This window comes from Ursus americanus, chromosome 2 (assembly GCF_024610735.1).
Source record: "Ursus americanus isolate L20-20 chromosome 2, mUrsAme1.1.p, whole genome shotgun sequence".
Classification (NCBI taxonomy): domain Eukaryota; kingdom Metazoa; phylum Chordata; class Mammalia; order Carnivora; family Ursidae; genus Ursus; species Ursus americanus.
Window position 1 is genome coordinate 43,781,553 of NC_142128.1, and position 18,487 is coordinate 43,800,039.

The following is an 18,487-nucleotide window of genomic DNA, read 5'->3' on the forward strand; positions in this document are numbered from 1 at the left end:
AGTGTATGTGGTGGTGGGGGGGAGCCCAGAGCACCTGTCAGGTGCCTGGCCCTGACGTGGAGGCTGCAGTTCTCAGTCTCTCCTTGAGTGCGTGCCAGGACACCGTGGGCGCTTATGCTGATGCCCGGGCGTCCTCTCCCAGCCCAGCTGCTCGGCCTCCCCCTGCTGCCACATCGCTCTCGGGGGATATCTGTCCTGGGAGAATTAATCTACTCATTATGCTCCCACACCACGAGGTTTTTAACATTCGTGCATGCCAGCGAATCGGCAGCACACCCAACAGTCTCGGGTGTCCTACCTCAAACTCAAGGCCCACAGAGAAAAGAAAAATGACACCACCAATGGCAAGTCATGTGAAGTCTCCTCTGTCTTTGGCTATGACCCAAAAAGTGAATTAGCTTGTGTGAGGTACTGGATTCCAGGAATATCGTCCTGACTCACATGCTTTGCGATTTTGGACTTTGCAATCATGCTTGGATAAAGGCCACTCTTGGTAGCGTGAGCCATTTATTTCCAGATCGTTACAATCCTCATTTTGCACTTTTTATCTACGTGAATGGATCATCCTAGTGAAAGCTCCTATGCTTGGAGAGTTTTACTACCACCTTCCTGCTAGCTGACATATATATCTATGCAAATTTGTCATGTTTTCCTGATTGGAGAAAATCCAAGGGTTATCTTTACGGCTAACATTGATTAGAGTCCCAATATTTCACGCAGCGATGCTCGCTACGTTGTTACAACGTGCCAAGGGCATTCACAGAGAAGACGGATGGCATCTTAGGACAAACACCTCTGAACTTTGGTGAAAAGTGACAAGCTCCTTGTTCACCTCGTAATCTTTTATCTGGTGTCAGAAAGGCCAAAATATAGATCGAGGTTGGGGATGTTGCAAAAGGAGGAGGGAGGCTCTATTGCTTGTGAACCTTCTACAAAAGGATGTCTCCGGCTGACTCCCCAGGTTCTCCCGGCCTCAAGAAGATTTGTTACTCCAAGCTCCAAAGCTCGAGAGCTACTGAAAAGAAGGTCCTATGCCAGTAGAAAGTGTCATTTTTACCCTCAAAGAATGGCTGTGGTATAAGATAGATTTGCTTGCGTTATACACGGCGGTGTTTATCGCATTTGATTCTGGGGTTTGGACCCGTAGCACTACAGTCCGGGTGGTGTTTGCAATGCTTTGCCTTCCTGTAAGTGCTGGTCAACATACACCCCGCCCCCAAATGAGAATGCGGGTTGGAGGGATGAGACAAGGGGGGTGAGATGAGCATGGAGGACGCTGGGAGTGGTGACGACAGAGGACCAGGGCAGGGAGGCAGGGACAAGGTCGAGCTGGATGGATAAACCAAAAGCTTCCTTCTCGATTAAAGCGAGCTGTAGGAGTCGTGCAACCTTACCCTCTTCTTCAGCTTTGTGGAAGTATGTGCCTGGGGAAGCGACAGGACCCTCCAAAATCACAAAGAGGTTCTTCCAAGGTAGTAAGTAGGGAAGGAACTGGAGACGGAGAAGCAGCTGGAAGCTGGGGAGATAGAATAATTGTTGGAGTCAGGCTGGAGTGGAAATGAGAGGCTGAGAGGCGAATGGGAGGCCCGGGGCTGTGGGCGGTGCAGCTCTCCTCTGCTGGTTGGCTTGTGTGTAACCTGCTTCTCTCAAGCCCCAAATCTCAGACCTGGAGATTGGCCAGCTAGAAGAGAGAGGAAGTCACTGCCGAGCTCTGAGCGGAGCTGCTGACGCTGAGACCTGCAGCGGTTCTGAGGGTCTCCGGGGACATGCTGCTTCTGCTGCTGGCGTTGCCCGCGGTTCTCTGCCCAGGAGGTGGCGGGGAAGAAGGTGGGTGACTGGCCACGCCAGCACAGGGACAGGGTCCAGATAAAGCCACAGAGGATCAGGCTTCCCCAGCACCCCTACCACCCTCCAGAGGTGGGGAGGGGACCTGAGGCCCTGGGGACAAATGTCTCAGGCTTTCTGTTGCTCTCCACACTCTGGGTTCCTTTTTTCTGGATCTTTCCAAGGTTCATTCTCTCATTGCTCCCCGCTTCTCCCTTTCTCCTGACTTTTCCTACCCTTCCGTTACCCACAGCCTTTCAGGGGCCCACGTCCTACCACGCCATTCAGATCTCGTCCTTTATCAACAGCAGCTGGGCCCAGACCCAGGGCTCGGGATGGTTGGGCGACGTGCAGATTCATGGCTGGGACAGCGCTGCGAACAGGGCAGTTTTCCTAAAGCCCTGGTCCAAGGGGAACTTCAGTGATGAGGAGGTGACTGAGCTGGAGGAGCTCATCCAGGTCTACCTCAATGGCTTCGTCCTAGAAGTGCAGGACCATGCCTCGGAGTTCCAGATGGAATGTGAGTCCAGTCCTCCGACGTAGGGAGGCTCTCGCTGACTTTTCTTCCTCCTGCATCAGGCTCCTATGCCTCTGATCTTCCCCCCTCCTTCCTGCATTACCCAGCTGCCCACACACACCCCAGAGCAGTTGCACCCTCTGACTCACACCCCGCAGAGCATTCCAGGTTCTTCCTGCTGTGGGCACTCTCTTGACAGGTGCCCCGCTGTAACGTCTCCTGGGGGGCTCTCTCAAACCCCAAGCAAGAAGCCCCACTTGTCTTCCACGGTGCTTGAGAGCCCTCCTCCTGCAATCGCCTCTTGGAGCCCCCTGCCTGGCCTTCTTCCCAAGGCACTGCTCTTATTCACCCTGGATGGCTGGCCCCCAACCTCCATACTCTGCCCCCCTCTCCCCTCTGCCACATACGTCATCGCAACTGCTTCTCTACCATTAGTGACACGCATGCCTCTCCCTGGTTCTCAGCTTTCTGAAAATTCTCTGGCTGCTGTAAATGAGATTTTGGCTCATCACGTCACACCTCAGACCTTTTGCATCACCCGGATCCCAAATCCACGTTCTCCCCGCATCTCTTTCTTGTTCGCTTCTTAATAACTGCTTGTCCGTCTTCCTTCCATCCAGACCCCTTCGAGATCCAGGGCATAGCAGGCTGTAAGCTGCACTCGGGTGGGGGCACCGTGAGCTTCCTGCGGGGAGCTCTAGGAGGGCTGGACTTTTTGAGTCTCAAGAATTACTCCTGTGTGCCCGCCCCGGAGGGTGGCAGCCGGGCTCAGCGCATCTGTGAGCTCCTAAGTCAGTACAAAGGCATCCAGGATATTGGGGAGAAGCTCCTCTTTGAAACATGCCCTCGGTACCTCCTGGGCGTCCTCGATGCAGGAAAGGCCGAGCTGCAGAGGCAGGGTGAGTCCTGTTCCCCCCTAAGGCTTTTCTGTTTCACTTCCCACCGCTTTCCTTAAATTCAAGAGGAGGAGGTAACTAAGAAGAGAGGGGCTTAATCAATACTTGGGTTTCCAAAGGAGAAGAAGGGGTCACTGTCCAAACTTGTGAGTTTCCAAATCCCTGTGCTCTAGAGTCGAGTCCTAATCTGACACTCTCCCCGCTCCTTCCTCCCCCAGTGAAGCCGGAGGCCTGGCTGTCCGCTGGCCCCAGTCCCGGTCCTGGCCGTCTGCTGCTGGTGTGCCACGTCTCTGGCTTCTACCCCAAGCCTGTGTGGGTGATGTGGATGCGGGGTGAGCAGGAGCAGCCGGGCACCCAGCGAGGCGATGTCCTGCCCCATGCTGATGGGACGTGGTATCTCCGAGTGACCCTGGACGTGGTGGCCTGGGAGGCGGCTGGCCTGTCATGCCGAGTGAGACACAGCAGTCTAGGCGGCCAGGACATGGTCCTCTACTGGGGTGAGAAAGAGCCGGGGCCTGGCTGGGCATGGGGGAGAGGGTCCTCAAGCATAGAGAGAGGCACTGGCCACAGGTGGGGCTTGACAGATGAGAGGAGGGTGGGGGAGGGAGGAGGGGAGGGAAGGAGGGGGAAGAAGGAGGGGATAAAGGGGCAAAAGGGGGAGAGGGGAGGTGGGGAGGGAGGGCCAGAGTTGAGGGCGAGAGACAGAGGGAACAGGAGCAGGTGACCATCACGTGCGCAAAGGAAAATCAGACAATGGGTTTTGAAGTGACATCGTGTTTCCCTCCCCAATTTCCAGGAAACCCAATCTCCATCGGCTTGATACTTTTGGCAATAATAGTGCCCTTCTTGATCCTTTTGATAGGTCTTCTGCTTTGGTTTTTGAAGCGCTGGTGAGTTTTTATTTGTAATCTTCCTTTTTGTCTACCCATCCACTCTTTCTACCATTGTATCAGTTTACATCACATTATCCTCAGTCTTTCCACCAGGCTGTCCCCTTTCTTCCCAACCCCATCTTCTTTATGTAAGTCTATTGTTTAAGTTGTAGTAAACTTACCCTCATAAAGTATAAAACCTCCCGTCTTCGCCATCTTCAAATGCACGTCTTAGAAGTACGAAGGACACTCACATTTCTGTGCAACCAGTTTCTAGAGCTCTTTTCATCTTGAAAAACTCAAACTCTATACACATTGAACAACACCTCCACCGTCGCTGCTCCCCAGGCCCCGGAACCCACCATTCTACGCTCTGTCTTTAGGAATTCGACCACCCTGGGACCTCATATATTTGAAACTTTTAGGAGTTGTCCCTTTGTGACTCAGCACAAGGTCCCTGTGGTTCATCCGTGTGGCCCCATGTGTGCCATCTCCTTTCTTCTCAAGTCTGAGTCATGATATTCTGTTGCACAAACATGACACATTGTTTATCATTCATCTGTCGATGGGCACCTGGGGTTCATTCCATGGTTTGGCTATTTGTGAATAATGTCACTGTGAACATGGGAGCACGAGTATCGATTCTGTAGAGATATTTTTTGCTTATGGTCTTCACAGGTCGTATCAGAGTATCTCATGAACCCTTGCCATGACTCCTCTTCCATTTGGAATAAGCACCCCAGAAGCCCAGAAACTCAAGTCGTCAGCCCTGGTGGGTCGATTGCATCATATTTCATCAAATAATCCCCCTATTTGGTCACATCAGAGTTTCCATAGAATGTAAGATAAATCGCTACTTATAACTAGCAGGAAAATAATAGAAAACCATCAATTTATTAGATGGTATCAATAGTACGATTCACCCTGATCTCCTACACGTGAGATGTGGAAAAGACTGTGTCTTAGAATAAATGAAATATGGTATACAACTTGCTGGTGACATCCCTTTGGTTTCTTATTTTAAAACTTTTTTTCTGCTTCTGCTGAAATGTCATTTGTCAAAGTCAGCTAACTATAATTATGCTGCGATCGTTGCCTTTGCAGAGATGCTGAGCATTTTTAATATGATGTCTCTGTCTCTACTTGGATGACTTTCTAACCCTCGAGACCCAGCTGAGATGCTTCTTCCTCCAGGAAGCCCTCCTTAGTGCTACAGTGGCAGTGACCCTCCCTTGTCTGGCGTCACGCAGAGATCTTCTTCACTCTGTACCCCTGGCAGTGAGCTATTTCGGTTTTCTTCTCCCTTTACTTGTGAGTTCCTTGAGACAAGTGCTTGCTGCGGGTGGATCTTGGGCAAGATCTCTTCTGTGTGTGCGCCTTTGCTCTTTGAAAATGGTCCAAGTGCATATAATTGCCGTGTTGATGGGCTTTTTTCAAAGTTTATAGGCTTTCTTCTCCAGCCCCTTAGTTGATACTCTCGATTTCCTTCTTTCTAAGATATTTCTCACTTACAAAAAAAATACCATGCTCTACTCTTTTCTACCCCGAAGCCATCCAGAGAAAATCACTTGTGTCCGTGCTGTGACTCTAGTCCACCTGCAGACCTTCATCTGGACGGGATCCTGTTCCTCGTGGTTCCAGTGAGAGAGAGGCAGGATGGAGGAGGGGTGATAATGCAGGTGGGCTGTTAAGTATTCACGCAGAAGAATCAAGAGGGCTTTTACAAAATGTCTGTGCTGTAGCAATTCAGTTCTTTTTTATTGACATTTATGTTTAATCATTCTTCTGCTTCCTCCATAGGTTTTCAGAAACCCCATTAAAAAAATTTGAATTCATTTTGATTAAAACAGCAGGAGGAGGAGGGAAACTTTGAGTGTATTTTTTTATAGGAATTTGGGAAGGGAAGTCAGAGCAAGCAGAGATTTTGGAGAAGCCAAACGTACTGGAGGCAGTTTTCCCAACTGGAAATTTGAGGAGAATATGCACTTTAGGGTTGGGGAAGGAGAGGAGATGGCTGAAACATACAGCCTCCTCTCCTGTCAGTACAGCTGGGTACTTCTCCACCTTACCTTAGAGCAGAGGCCCCCTCGGCTACCACCTGGGGCCCGGATGAGGGTGTTTTTTGGAGTGTGGACTATGAATTAGCAGCAGGAAGTGTACCTATGACCTTGCTAGCAACAGAGGTTTTTAGGCCTGCCCTAGACCTACCTATTGAATCAGGAAATCTAGGAATGGGAACCAGAAATCTGTATTTTAAGAAACCTTTCTGCTTATTCTGATATACAATTAAGTGTGAGAAACCCTTGTCTAAAGGTTTCTCAACACTCGCCCTATTGACATTTGGGGCCAGATCCTTCCCTGGTACAGAGGGCTGTCCTGTATGCTGTAGGATTTTGGGCAGCGTCTCACTAGATGCCAGTAACACCTCCCCAGTTTTAGCAACCAAATGCATCTTCAGACATGGCCAAACGTCTCCTATGGGGCAAAATGGACTCCAGATGAGAATCGAGGTCTGAGATAATGAACATAATTTCGATCCCCCTGCTTAGTTAGAATAATCGGTTCATAGTGCCTATGTGACCTAATTTGGTCCACTCTAACTGAAACCCGAGTTTCCATTTGGTGGTTGAGGAAGAAGGTGTTCTCTCTTTGTCTGGATGGTATGATGCCTTCACAGTTCAAAACTGCTATGGAGTTTCATTCTAAAAGTAAAGCTGACCCAGGAATGAAGTTCACAAATAAAACAGAATGATGAGAGACAGGGCCAAAGGCCAGATCAAGCTGTACCTGCAGACTGATCTACCTCTGAGTATCTTAGTTACTGGGATCTAACTTGTTTCATTTTTCCTTTTGAACCAATTGGGCTGAAACTTCAGTTGCTTGAAAATTCTAATATTCCTGTGATCTCTGATGTCTTGCAACAGCTCCTTCATTTTCTCCTTATACTTTTTATTTACTCTCCTTGTCTCCTCCCTTCTCCAAATCATCCCTCCAAGGTGGTTTCTTGGGCTTATGATTTTCCTCTGATTGTCCTTATCCTGGAAAACCTTAATGCACCCATGATTTAATTATTACCTCTGGGTGAACGACCTTCGAAAGCAGATCCTCAGCCTCAAATACGAAGGCTTTCCAACTCTTTTAGAGTGTGTGTGAGTGTACGTGTTTGTGCGATTTCTGCTAATATATAAAAATATGCTTAAAATATTTTCACCTTGTTCCTAGTAGCCATGTTAAATTAACTTAAGTTTAATATTTTATCTGTAGATCCTTTTGGATTTTCTATACATACTCTCCTGACATCTCTAAATATGAAAATTTCAATTGTTTCTTTTCAATCCTCCCATCTTTTATTGCATTCTCTTGCCCAGTTACACTGGCTGTGACCTCCAGTACACTGATGAATAGAATTATTGACAGCTGACATTCTCATCTTCTATTTTTTTGAAGATTTATTTATTTATTTTAGAGAAAGAGAGAGAGAGGGACAGCGTGCGCATGCAGGGGGGAGGGGCAGAGGAAGAGGGGAGACAGAATTCCAGCTCAGCACGGAGTCAGATGTGGGGCTCAATCTCATGACCCTGAGGTCACAACCTGAGCCGAGACCAAGAATCAGACGCTTAACTGACTGCTCTACCCAGGCGCCCCCTCATCTTTTCACTTATATCAGATAAGAATTATTCAGTAGTATCATACATTAAGTATGATAATTGCGGTGTGCTTCATGTTTACTTTTTAAAAATCAGATTGAGGACTTTTTCAAATTTGATAAAAACTTTTTATAGTCATTTTTTAATAGTCATTATTATTATTGATAGTTGTTGAAATTTATTAGGTGCTTATTCCGCATTTCTTGAAATGACAAGATGTTTTGTATCTTCTTTCCCCGGAATGTTAGGATTCACACTTACTGATTCTCAAATGGTAAAGTAAAACTGTGTTTCTGTAAATTATCTTGTCATAATGTACGTATGTGGATTCAGCTTGTTTGTAATACTTTATTCATTTATTTTTTTATAATTTTCTTGTCAGGACTTTTTGCCTCATAAAATGAGTCAGGAAATCTTTTCTCTGTATCTATTCTCAGGGATCTTTTGTGTTATTATTTTTCCCTTAAATTTTTGGTAAAATTTATCATTGAAATCCAATATGTTGTTTTTGTTTTTTTGTTTGTTTGTTTTTTGGTGTGGGAGGGATTTTAAATTTAACTGCTAATTTTTAAAAATACACATTAAAGAAAGGGGGGTAACCAGAAGGAGGGATGAACCATGAGGGACTGTGGACTCTGGGAAACAAACTGAGGGCTTCAGAGGGGAAGGGGGTGGGGGAATGGGATAGACCGGTGATGGGTAGTAAGGAGGGCACGTATTGCATGGTGCACTGGGTGTTATACGCAACATCAGAAACCAGGGATGTACTGTATGGTGACTAACATCATATAATAAAAAAATATTATTATAAAAATAAATAAATAACATAAATTACAAAAAAAATAAAAATAAAAATACATATAGGTTTATTCAAATTGTCTATTTCTTTTTGTGTCAGCTTTGGTAAGTTGTGTTTTTCCAGGATTTATCCAAGCCGTTCAAATGTCCAGTTTCTTATCAGCTTCTTCAGAATATCCTTCTTGTCATTATCATCTTTTTACAAGATCTTCGAAATTTGTTCTCTCTCTGGTTTGTTCCTTCTGTTTCTCATCTCTACAGGGGTTCATCAATTTATAAATTTTTCCAAAAACTAACTTTTGGCTTTGTTGGTTCTATGAACATATCATTTTATTATTTCCCTCCTTCTACCACAGACCCCACAGACGTTGTGGGTTTACTTCCAGGCCACCACAATAAAGGAAGTAGAATCAAGTGAGTCAAATGAATGTTTTTTTTTTTAAAGATTTTATTAATTTATTCAACAGAGAGAGAGACAGCGAGAGAGGGAACACAGGCAGGGGGAGTGGGAGAGGAAGAAGCAGGCTCCCAGTGGAGGAGCCTGATGTGGGGCTCGAACCCAGAACGCTGGGATCACGCCCTGAGCCGAAGGCAGATGCTTAACCACTGTGCCACCCAAGCGCCACCCAAATGAATGTTTTGGCTTCCCTGTGCATATAAAATTACATTTACATTATGCTATAGTCTATTAAGTACACAGGTGCATTATGTCTAAAAAAAATGTACTTACCTTAAATGAAAATATTTTATGGCTAAAAAAGCCAATCATCATCTGAACTTTTAGCAAGTAGTAATCTTGCTGCTGGTGGAGCGTTCATGTTGGGGCCCGCTGACTGATCAGGATGGTGGCTGCCGAAGGCTGGGGTGGCCGTGGCAATTTCTTAAAATGAGACAACAATGCAGTTTGCTGCACCAGTTGACTCTTCCTTTCACAAATGGTTTCCCAGTAGTGTGTTATGCTGTTTGACAGCATTTTACCCACAGTAGCACTTCTCACCAAATGGGAGTCAACCCTCTGAAACCCGGCCACTGTTTTATCAAACAAGTTTATGAAATACTCTAAATTCTTTGTTACCATTTCAAGAACCCTCACGGCATCCTTACTAGGAGTGAATTCCATCTCAAGAAAACGTGTTTTTTGCTCATCCATAACAAGCAACTTCTCATCCATTAGAGTTTTATCATGAGATTGCAGCAATTTAAATATAATAATAATGAAAACACTTGAAATATTGCAAGAATTACCAAAATGTGACACAGAGACACCAAGCGAGCAAATGCTGTTGGAAAAATGACACCGATGGACTTGCTCAACGCGGGATTCCGAAAACCCTTCGATTGTAACATCTGCAATGTCTGCAAAGTGCAATAAAGTGAAACCCCATAAAATGAGGTATTGTCCTTGCATTTAATTTGTCGTTAATAAGGATTCTGATCAACAAATTCCAATGTGTGCGAGAGGGCTTTCCCACACACAAACCCACAAGAGAGTCTCAGACACCAGCGGGGTGTCCTACAATTCAACTCAATTCTGTCTATGTGGAGAGAGATCAGGTCCCACCCATCAGACTTTTTCTTCTGAGTCCTTCTAAGACTGCACATCACACTTGGGATGTCAGTTCCAAGTTCAGGAGGTCACCTGTGTTTCCGACCAGCCAGCTATAGAGGGGAGGTTCCCATGACTTCCTCCCTGGGTTCGATCCATTTGCTAGAGTGGCTCAAAGAACTCAGATAAACGTCTTATTTACTGGATCACCAGTTTACTACAAAGGAATATCACTCAGGAATAGCCAGATGGAAGAAATGCACAGGATGAAGTGTGGCAAGTATCCCAGAGTTCTTCCATGTCCTCTCCAAGTGCACCATTCCCCTGAATCTGCATGTGCTCCCCAACCTGAAAGCACTCCAAACCTGTCTTTATGTGTTTATGGCGGCTTCATTACATAAATATGGCTGATTAAATCATTGGCCACTGGCAATTGATTAAACTTCTAGCCTCTCTCCCCTCTCCTAGGGTCTGGGGCAGTGGGACTGAAAGTTCCAACCCTCCAATCATAGGATTGGCTCCTGGCAACCAGCCCCCATCCTTAGGTGCAATCTAAAAGTCACTTCATTAGCCTAACAATTACTCTTAACACTTAGGAAACTCGAGTGTTTTAAGAGCTCCATGCCAGAAATGGGGATAAAGTCCAAATATATATTTCTTATTATAAATCATAATATTACATTATACTTCTAACTTCTTAATGTAGATGCTTAAGCAATTTATATTCCGTCCTTATTTTCTTATATGTGCGTCTAAGTCTAAAAATTCCCCTTAGGGACGCCCAGGGGGGCTCAGTCAGTTGAGTGTTTGACTCTTGATTTCAGTTCAGGTCATGATCTCAAGGTCTTGGGATCAAGTCCTACATAGGGCTCCAGGCTGAGCATAGACCTGCTTAAGATTCTCTCTCTCCCTCTCCCCCTTTCCCTCCCTGCTCTCTCTCTCTAAAAGAATAAAAATAAAATAATAAAAAAACAAACAAATAAAAAGAATTCCCTTTAAGCATGGACGTAGCTACATATCAGAAAGTTGGATAAGCTGCGTTGAATCTGTGAGTTCAACATATTGTCTCGTCACCATTAGTTATCTAGAATTTATATTTCTGAATTTCCAGACATGGAATAATTTCTGGTTCTACTATCATCATTGATTTTTTTAGTTTAATTCCACTTGTCAAAAAACATTTTGTATGGTTTTAAACTTTTGAAATTTATTCACATAGCTTCATGAACAAATGTGTTGTCATTTTTTAGCTTCTTTGAAGTATAATTGATACATAAAAAAATCACAGATGTTTAATATATATCTTCTTTAGGAAGAAACTGAATATTTTTTAATGTATTAAAAATTTAGTATTATTAAAAATGTATTAAAAATAAAACAACAGGCTGAGGGCTTCAGAGGGGAGGGGGGTGGGGGAATGGGATAGGCTGGTGATGGGTAGTAAGGAGGGCACGTATTGCATGGTGCACTGGGTGTTATACGCAACTAATGAATCATCGAACTTTACATCAAAATCCAGGGATGTAATGTATGGTGACTAACATAATATAATTTAAAAAATTATTATAAAAATAAATAAATAAATAAAACAACACCACTTACCATGAGATCTATCTTCCTAGCATATTTTAGAGTGCACAGTACCATATTGTTCGCTATGGGCAGTAGGTACAGCAGACCTGGAAGACTTATTCATCCTGCAAAATGGAAACTTTAGATCCGCTAAAAACCAATTCCCTATTTCCCCCTTCCCCCAGCCCCACCATTCTATTCTCTGCTTCTATGGGTTTGGATGATTTTAGGAGCTCCATGTAAGTGGAGTCGTGCGGTTTTTGTCCTTCTGTGACGAGTTTATCCCATTCCACGTACTGTCTTCTCGGTTCATCATTGTCACAAACGGCACGATTCCTTCTTCTAAGGCTGAATAATATTCTGTTGTATGTATACACCACGTTTTCTTTATCCATTCATCTGAATAAATGCCACATATGCACTTGAAAAGAATATATATTTTTCTATGAGTAAATTTTTGAGTTCTAAATTTATCAGCTGTGTCTTGTTTATTAAGTGTGTTGTGCAAATCTTATACGTACTTGCTGATTTGCTTTTTGTTTCATTCAGAGATGTATGCTTAAAAAAATCTCTACCATTATTATACATTCGAAACATATTTTCTTTTTATAAACATTTTCCCATTTCTCAGGTTTTGCCTTATAATTTTGAGAATATGGGTCTCGATGTGTATGAGTTCAGAAATGTGCCATCTTTGTGATGTGTTTCTTCCCTCACAGCACTGTGTCCTGGCCTGTGTGGTTACTTTGTCATCACTTAAGTGCTAGCCTTACACCAGCTTCCTTGTGACTAGTGCTGTCATAGTGTATCTTTCCCATTGTTTTAGTTTTCAAATCTCTGCTTACTTACACGCATGGTATTTCTCTTATGAGCACGATACAATATAGTTGTGTTCTATTCAGTTTGACAATCTTTGTCTTTTAGTTAGTCTACTTATTTTCAGGATAATTACTGAGATTTGGGGTTTAAAACTAACATAGACCATCTTCCTACTACTGCTTCCCTCTTTTGTATTCTTTCCCCTCCCTGACTCCCTGCCCATTTTTTGGATTAAGTATTTTTTAAGTTATATCCTCTCCCCATGTAAGCTTGCTGGTTTCATGGTCTCTTATAATTCTTTTATTCGTCATTCAAGAAACATTTACATTCATCTGAAGCTTAACAAATGTATTATAAGTTAGTATTTGACCACTTCATGCTAATGCAATGATCCCAAAACACTTTAACTGTATCTATCCTTCTCCCGACTTACATGCTACAGTTGCCATATATTTTAATTTATTTCACAGAGTAAAGTTAACATTTTAAATAAATTCAGAGTTAAATTTATTTCACACAATAAACATTTATTTTTATTTATTTGCCCTTTGCAGCTCTCAACTTGGCAGTTAGTGTTGGGGGTTAGCAGTGTCAGTTGACCCTATTTGAACCAGGAATTGCAATTATTCAAGTGTGGATTTCAATCTCCATGAAGTCTGCTCTATTTTTTTCTCTTTCTGATTCACTTGCACTCCTACAGTAGAGGACTTCAGAATGTAAGCTGTTAGGGTCTTAAACTAGAGCCTGTGATGTTTACCAGGGCTTCTCTTCCAGTTGGACCCCAAATCCCAGTGTTTGTCTCCTTTAGCTCCCTGACTCTGTGGAACTTTCTGCTCAGCTTCTTGGCCTCTCAGGTGCCACTCTTGGGATTGGCAGGCACCTGTCAGAGAAAAAAATGGCCCCAAATGCTGGCTTTCAACTCTCTGGACTTCTTTCCTTTCCTTGTTGATGGACTTCCCATTTCTCACTGCCTTGAGAGTTCTCAGATGTCTTTAAATAGATATATTTTTCAAAATCTAGGTTTCCCAGCTGTTCTCAGCAGGATAATTTTCCCTAAACAATGTAACTCATCATCACCAGTGTTATTTTAGAAGTCAGTAAAATTGGTTAGGATCATGACCTTGAAAGTACAAAGATTTAGTAATCAGGGAGGCAGATGGAAACTGATTGATCCATGACTTCGGTGCGTTTAGGGGAGATGTTATTGTCCTCAAGCTGCAGAGATCATCAATGATGATGATGATGGTGGTGGTGATGATGGTGATGATGGTCTTAATATTTTTAAAAGATTTTATTTATTTATTTTATTTTAGAGGGGGAGAGGGGCATAAGGGGAGAGAGAGAGAGAATCTCAAGCAGACTTCCCGCTGAGAAGGAAGCCTGATGTGGGCCTTGAGCTCATGACCCTGAGAGCATGACCTGAGCCAAACCAAGAGTCAGGGGCTTAACCAACTGAGTTACACAGATGCCCCAGTCCTAATAATTTTTAAGTGTTTTGTGTGTGCTCTTTTTTTTCACATTCTTTGTTTCTTCCTTACAATAAGCCCATGAGGAATGGAATGTCGCTGTTCTCATGTCACACGTGGCTGCTGTAACTCCCCAAATTTTGCAATTTCTTTGTGCTACATCCACATAGAGCAAGATGGCCTAATAATAGTCGTTTCAATTCTTTTTTTTTTTTTAAGTGACTCTTGGGGAAAAGAAGAACTTACAACACTTTTCATGTAGTATTAGAATAAGGATAAAGACAATTTCAGAGTTTGAATTGCTCTCAACTTGCGGAGCTGGTTTACAGGAAAAGTTAAGGCAATGGATAACAGAGACAGGAATGGTCACTGACATGGGTAGGAGCGGAGGTGATAGTAGGTCTTAAAAATCTTAGTAAAACCCAAAGTATAAAATAAATATGCACAAGCCCCACAAATATAATAAATGATGGGAGAATTTTAATAGAATAGAATTTTAAATGGGAGAAAAGGGATTCATATTCCTTCCAGAATTTTAAATGGGAGAACAGAATTTTAAATGGGAGAAAAGGGATTCATATTCCTTCCAGAATTCCAAATTATCAGTGTAAATATTTCCTTTCCAGGAGGTAGGGCTTGATTACCTGCCCTGGAGTGTGGGCTGGACTCACTTCCAATGGACAGAGTGTGGACAGGTAAAAGATAACTTTACAGTGGAAAAATCTGGCAGACGACCTTAGCCAAAGGATGAAGGTGAACGTTACTAGTCACAAGTCATGTTATAGCACAGTGCGCCTGAGACGGTGTGAAGGGAAGGGCATGCCGCCTCCATGGTATTTGTCCTTCAAACCCACAACCCCAAACCGGTCACGAGAAAAACATCAGACATCCCCAAAGTGAGGGAAATTCTACAAAATCTGACCAGTACTCTTCAAAATCAAGGTCATGGAAACAAGACTGAGAACCCTGAGACGTGACACTGAATACAGCATAGTTCCCTGGATTGAAACATTGAACAGAAAATAGAAATAGTGGAAAACCTGGTGAAATCCGGGTAAATCTGCCCTTTAGTTCATGATAATGATATAAATGTTAATTTCTTCATTTCAGTAAATTTACCACAGTTACGTAAGATGCTAATTTTCGGGAAAACCAGGTAAAAGATATCTAGGAATGCTCCATACCATCTTTGCACCCTTTCATTAAACCTGAAATTGTTCTGAAATAAAACGTAAAAAAAAAAGATCCTGGTAAAGTCCTAAGAAAAACCTAAGAAGTCCAGAGTTCAGAGTTCCTAAAATCTATTACCTGGTCGATGACCTACACAAGTCTCCCTCCTGAACCAGCACGTGCTCTAAGAGTACGTACACTCCAGGACAGAAACTCAGAACAGCTGAAAAAAAATTCCTGGAGTATGAGCAATAGAAAGAAAAATTTATATTAGAAACAGATGGACATGTTGAATTAATTGGAGTAAAAAATATACAGGCTGAAATTCAGTATTAAACCTGTTATTCAAATGTTTTGTCATCAGAAGTGTTCATGAGCCTACTGAGAAATGTCAGGTCTCCAGGCTGGAGCGAAGCGGCACCCGGGTCATGAGAAACCAGCCTTCCCCAATGGCTGCTCTGTCTTCTACTCTGCTTGACTAACGGTGCAGGGGATGAAGTCATCATTTTTCTTTTTTCTTATGTTATGTTAGTCACCATACAGGACATCATTAGTTTTTGATGTAAAGTTCCATGATTCATTGTTTGCGTATAACACCCAGTGCTCCATGCAACACGTGCCCTCCTTACTACCCATCACTGGGCTATCCCACCCCACCTCTCTCCACCTGAAATCCTCAGTTTGTTTCCCGGAGTCCATAGTCTCTCGTGGTTCGTCTGGTTCCGCCCTTTCATTTTTCCCTTCCTTCTCCTACCTGTCTCCCTGCTATTCCTTATGTTCCACAAATGAGTGAAGCCCTATGATAATTGTCTTTCTCTGCTAGACTGGTTCGTACATACAATGGAATATCACTCAGCCATCAGAAAGGATGACTACCCACCATTTGCATCTACATGGATGGAACTGGAGGGGATTATGCTAAGTGAAAGAAATAGTCACCGTTGGCCATTGAATATAAGACACCACGGAGTTGGTAGTGTGGATGGAGAAGTGCAGGGTGTGGTGGTGAATCCTGCAGACCCCTCAGTGAAGCACTACCGTTACCCCCCCCCCCCACCCCGTCGGGGGCTCCGCTTGGGCTGAACAGCGTCAGTCTTTAGGATTTCCGATGTGAGGGGAAGGTCTGGGTGATCTGTGGGCTGGACACATTGGAATCAGAGAAAGCCATAGGGATGTGGCTAAAAACTGCAAGTTTTACTTGTACTTTAGACACTAAAACGGCACTTTCGAAAATTAAATTAGATCAAATAATTAAATTAAATTATTAAGTTAAACGGTGTATGAGGCAGCACAGACTAGAACATTTTCATCACGCAGACGGTCTATTAGACAGCACTGCTCTAAGATGCGGTTAGCATAACTGCAAACTTCTTAAGCCACATAAATAAAATGCAACTAAAAGTGTGGAGGAGGACAAGGACTTCCATTTGAATTAAGCACCATGAGGGCCTCAGAGTGTGCTGTTCTTCAGAGCACGTGGGTCCGGTTCATGCCAACGGCCACCCCTGTCCCGGCACATGACTGGCGGTGACAAGACGACGGGGCCGAGGAGCTTGCACACAGGTTTACAGAATGTGGGAGCGACATGGACACATTGGTGAGTTCAGGGAAGCATCAGCACTGTGCCCTGGGGGGACCTGAAGGCAAAGCACCGTGAGCAAGGGGCCATGACCTGAGCTATGTGGATCAAGGCTGCCAGATTCCTTTCGTGTCCTTTTACTGCGGTTCTCTGAGACAACGTTGGCTTTCTCTCTTCACATGGATGGAATTGTTATCGAGGGAAATCTCTTTGAGAAGGAATGAGACTCAGGTAGAAAATGTCCCTGGGCTTTAGACTTAGGAAGGAAAACAGCTGCAAACCTCCGGGAAATGAGCCATAGGAAGGAGCTGACTGCGTGTGCAGTTGGAAGGTGAAGCATTTGCTGACACCTTGTAGGTGAGCCTCCCCACCCCCCAACCTTTGTCTTTCTTAGGAAGATTAATTTGCCTGAAACCACAACTTGTGATGGGTTTCCAGGGAATCTTTCAGTTTGGGCAAGAAGGTTTTCAAAAGGGATCTGGGAGTTTGAGGGGCAGACAGAAGTGTAGGAGGGGAAATTTCTTCTTAAAAGGGACCTGGCCACAAATGGTAAGTTTTTGTGTTATGCGTGTGTATGTGTGTGTGTGGTGGGGGTTTTTTAAATAAAAAATTGTGGTCATGCACTAAGGAAATTGGGTCAACTAAGGAGGAAATAATTATACCATTTTATGTAGCAAAAAATTAAAATTAATGTTGGGTATTTTGCCTGTGGCATTTATCTTCTGCATGCTTTCAATTTAGAAAGACTCTCCTTAATGATTTGTTCATTGTTGCTGGTTTGCTATCAGGAATTGATTTTGTTTTGCTCAGTTCATTCCAGTGTCTTGTGGATTCAGTAACCTCCAAATAGCAAATTGTTGTGTGGCTAGTTTTACTCACGTGACTGTGATTCTTGTGGAATAAGGCCACTGTTTTATCCCTAACTTATTTTTGCTTAATTTTATTTTGTAAAGGATCCTAAAATTCCTCAAGCTAGTACAGTTACTTGCAACATGGGTGTTTATGTCATTCCAACCGGCTAGAAGTCAAATTCATATATATGTTCATGTGTACGAGCCTTTTTATTCACACTAAACTCTACCAGGACAAGGAGTTTATAGCCCCTGCCCTACTCTTAATTTGCTCTACTGTTATATTCTCAGCCCCTGGAAAAAAGGCGTGGCATATAGTTAAGTGTTCCATCAATATTTATTTAATGAATGAAGAACAAGTAAATGACCAAACTTCAAGAGACTTGAAGATTTTCTAAGATACAGATGTAATACTTATTAAATTAAGCTTAGAAATGTAATTTGAATGAGGGACAGATGTGTAGACATCCACACTTCCGGCTCTGGCTCCAGGTGCCCGGAGGGTTCTGCAAAGTCCATCACACCCCGTGCAACAGCCCACACGCTGTGAGCCACCCCGATACCGCCCCCTGTAGCTTCAGTCGCAGTGACGCAGACCGAACCGCGCACCTCAACGCCATCCGTTGCAAACCCGTGTTGTCTGTGTCTGCCAGCGGCACCATCCATCTCCTCCCGACCACACCTCCTTGTTTGGTCCATCCTGGTCACCCCTGTGCTCTCCGTTATTCCGTTCCTCTCCATCGTCACTGCCCCTGCCTCTGTTCAGCTCCCTACCAGCCTCTGCCCTCTTGGTGACATCCTGCTTTGATACACCTTCCTGTGACTCTCGTGGGGGTTTAGGGAATTCTCCTAAATGCCATTTTAACCACGTTACTGTCACGTTCTAAATCCTTCCCTTGCTGGAAAAACAAGACAGCTCTTCAGTGTGGC

At 43.9% G+C, this 18,487-nt stretch overlaps 1 protein-coding gene across 2 annotated transcripts; it reads left to right on the plus strand.

Annotated features, from left to right (window-relative positions):
* Positions 1-1,670: 1,670 nt before the first annotated feature.
* LOC123783349 (T-cell surface glycoprotein CD1b-like) lies at positions 1,671-8,347 on the plus strand. 2 transcript variants are annotated; one of them, XR_015721577.1, is made up of 7 exons: positions 1,671-1,827; positions 2,078-2,344; positions 2,962-3,240; positions 3,456-3,734; positions 4,034-4,127; positions 4,788-4,881; positions 5,660-8,347. XR_015721577.1 is itself a non-coding variant. In XM_045784039.2 (6 exons), the coding sequence occupies exons 1-6, from the start codon at positions 1,767-1,769 to the stop codon at positions 4,807-4,809; spliced, it is 1,002 nt and encodes a 333-aa protein (XP_045639995.2). In that variant the 5' UTR covers positions 1,671-1,766; the 3' UTR covers positions 4,810-5,153. The 2 variants fall into 2 exon arrangements, 1 of the variants encoding a protein (XP_045639995.2); XM_045784039.2 differs by lacking the exon at positions 5,660-8,347 and having other exon boundaries at positions 4,788-5,153.
* Positions 8,348-18,487: the final 10,140 nt, after the last annotated feature.

Excerpts from the sequence above, each read along its gene's own strand:
- LOC123783349 (XM_045784039.2), top strand. The coding sequence starts at position 1,767 with ATGCTGCTTCTGCTGCTGGCGTTGCCCGCGGTTCTCTGCCCAGGAGGT. Across the intron at positions 1,828-2,077 it reads AGGAGGTGGCGGGGAAGAAG|CCTTTCAGGGGCCCACGTCC; the intron begins GTGGGTGACTGG and ends CGTTACCCACAG. Across the intron at positions 4,128-4,787 it reads CTTTGGTTTTTGAAGCGCTG|GTCGTATCAGAGTATCTCAT; the intron begins GTGAGTTTTTAT and ends TGGTCTTCACAG.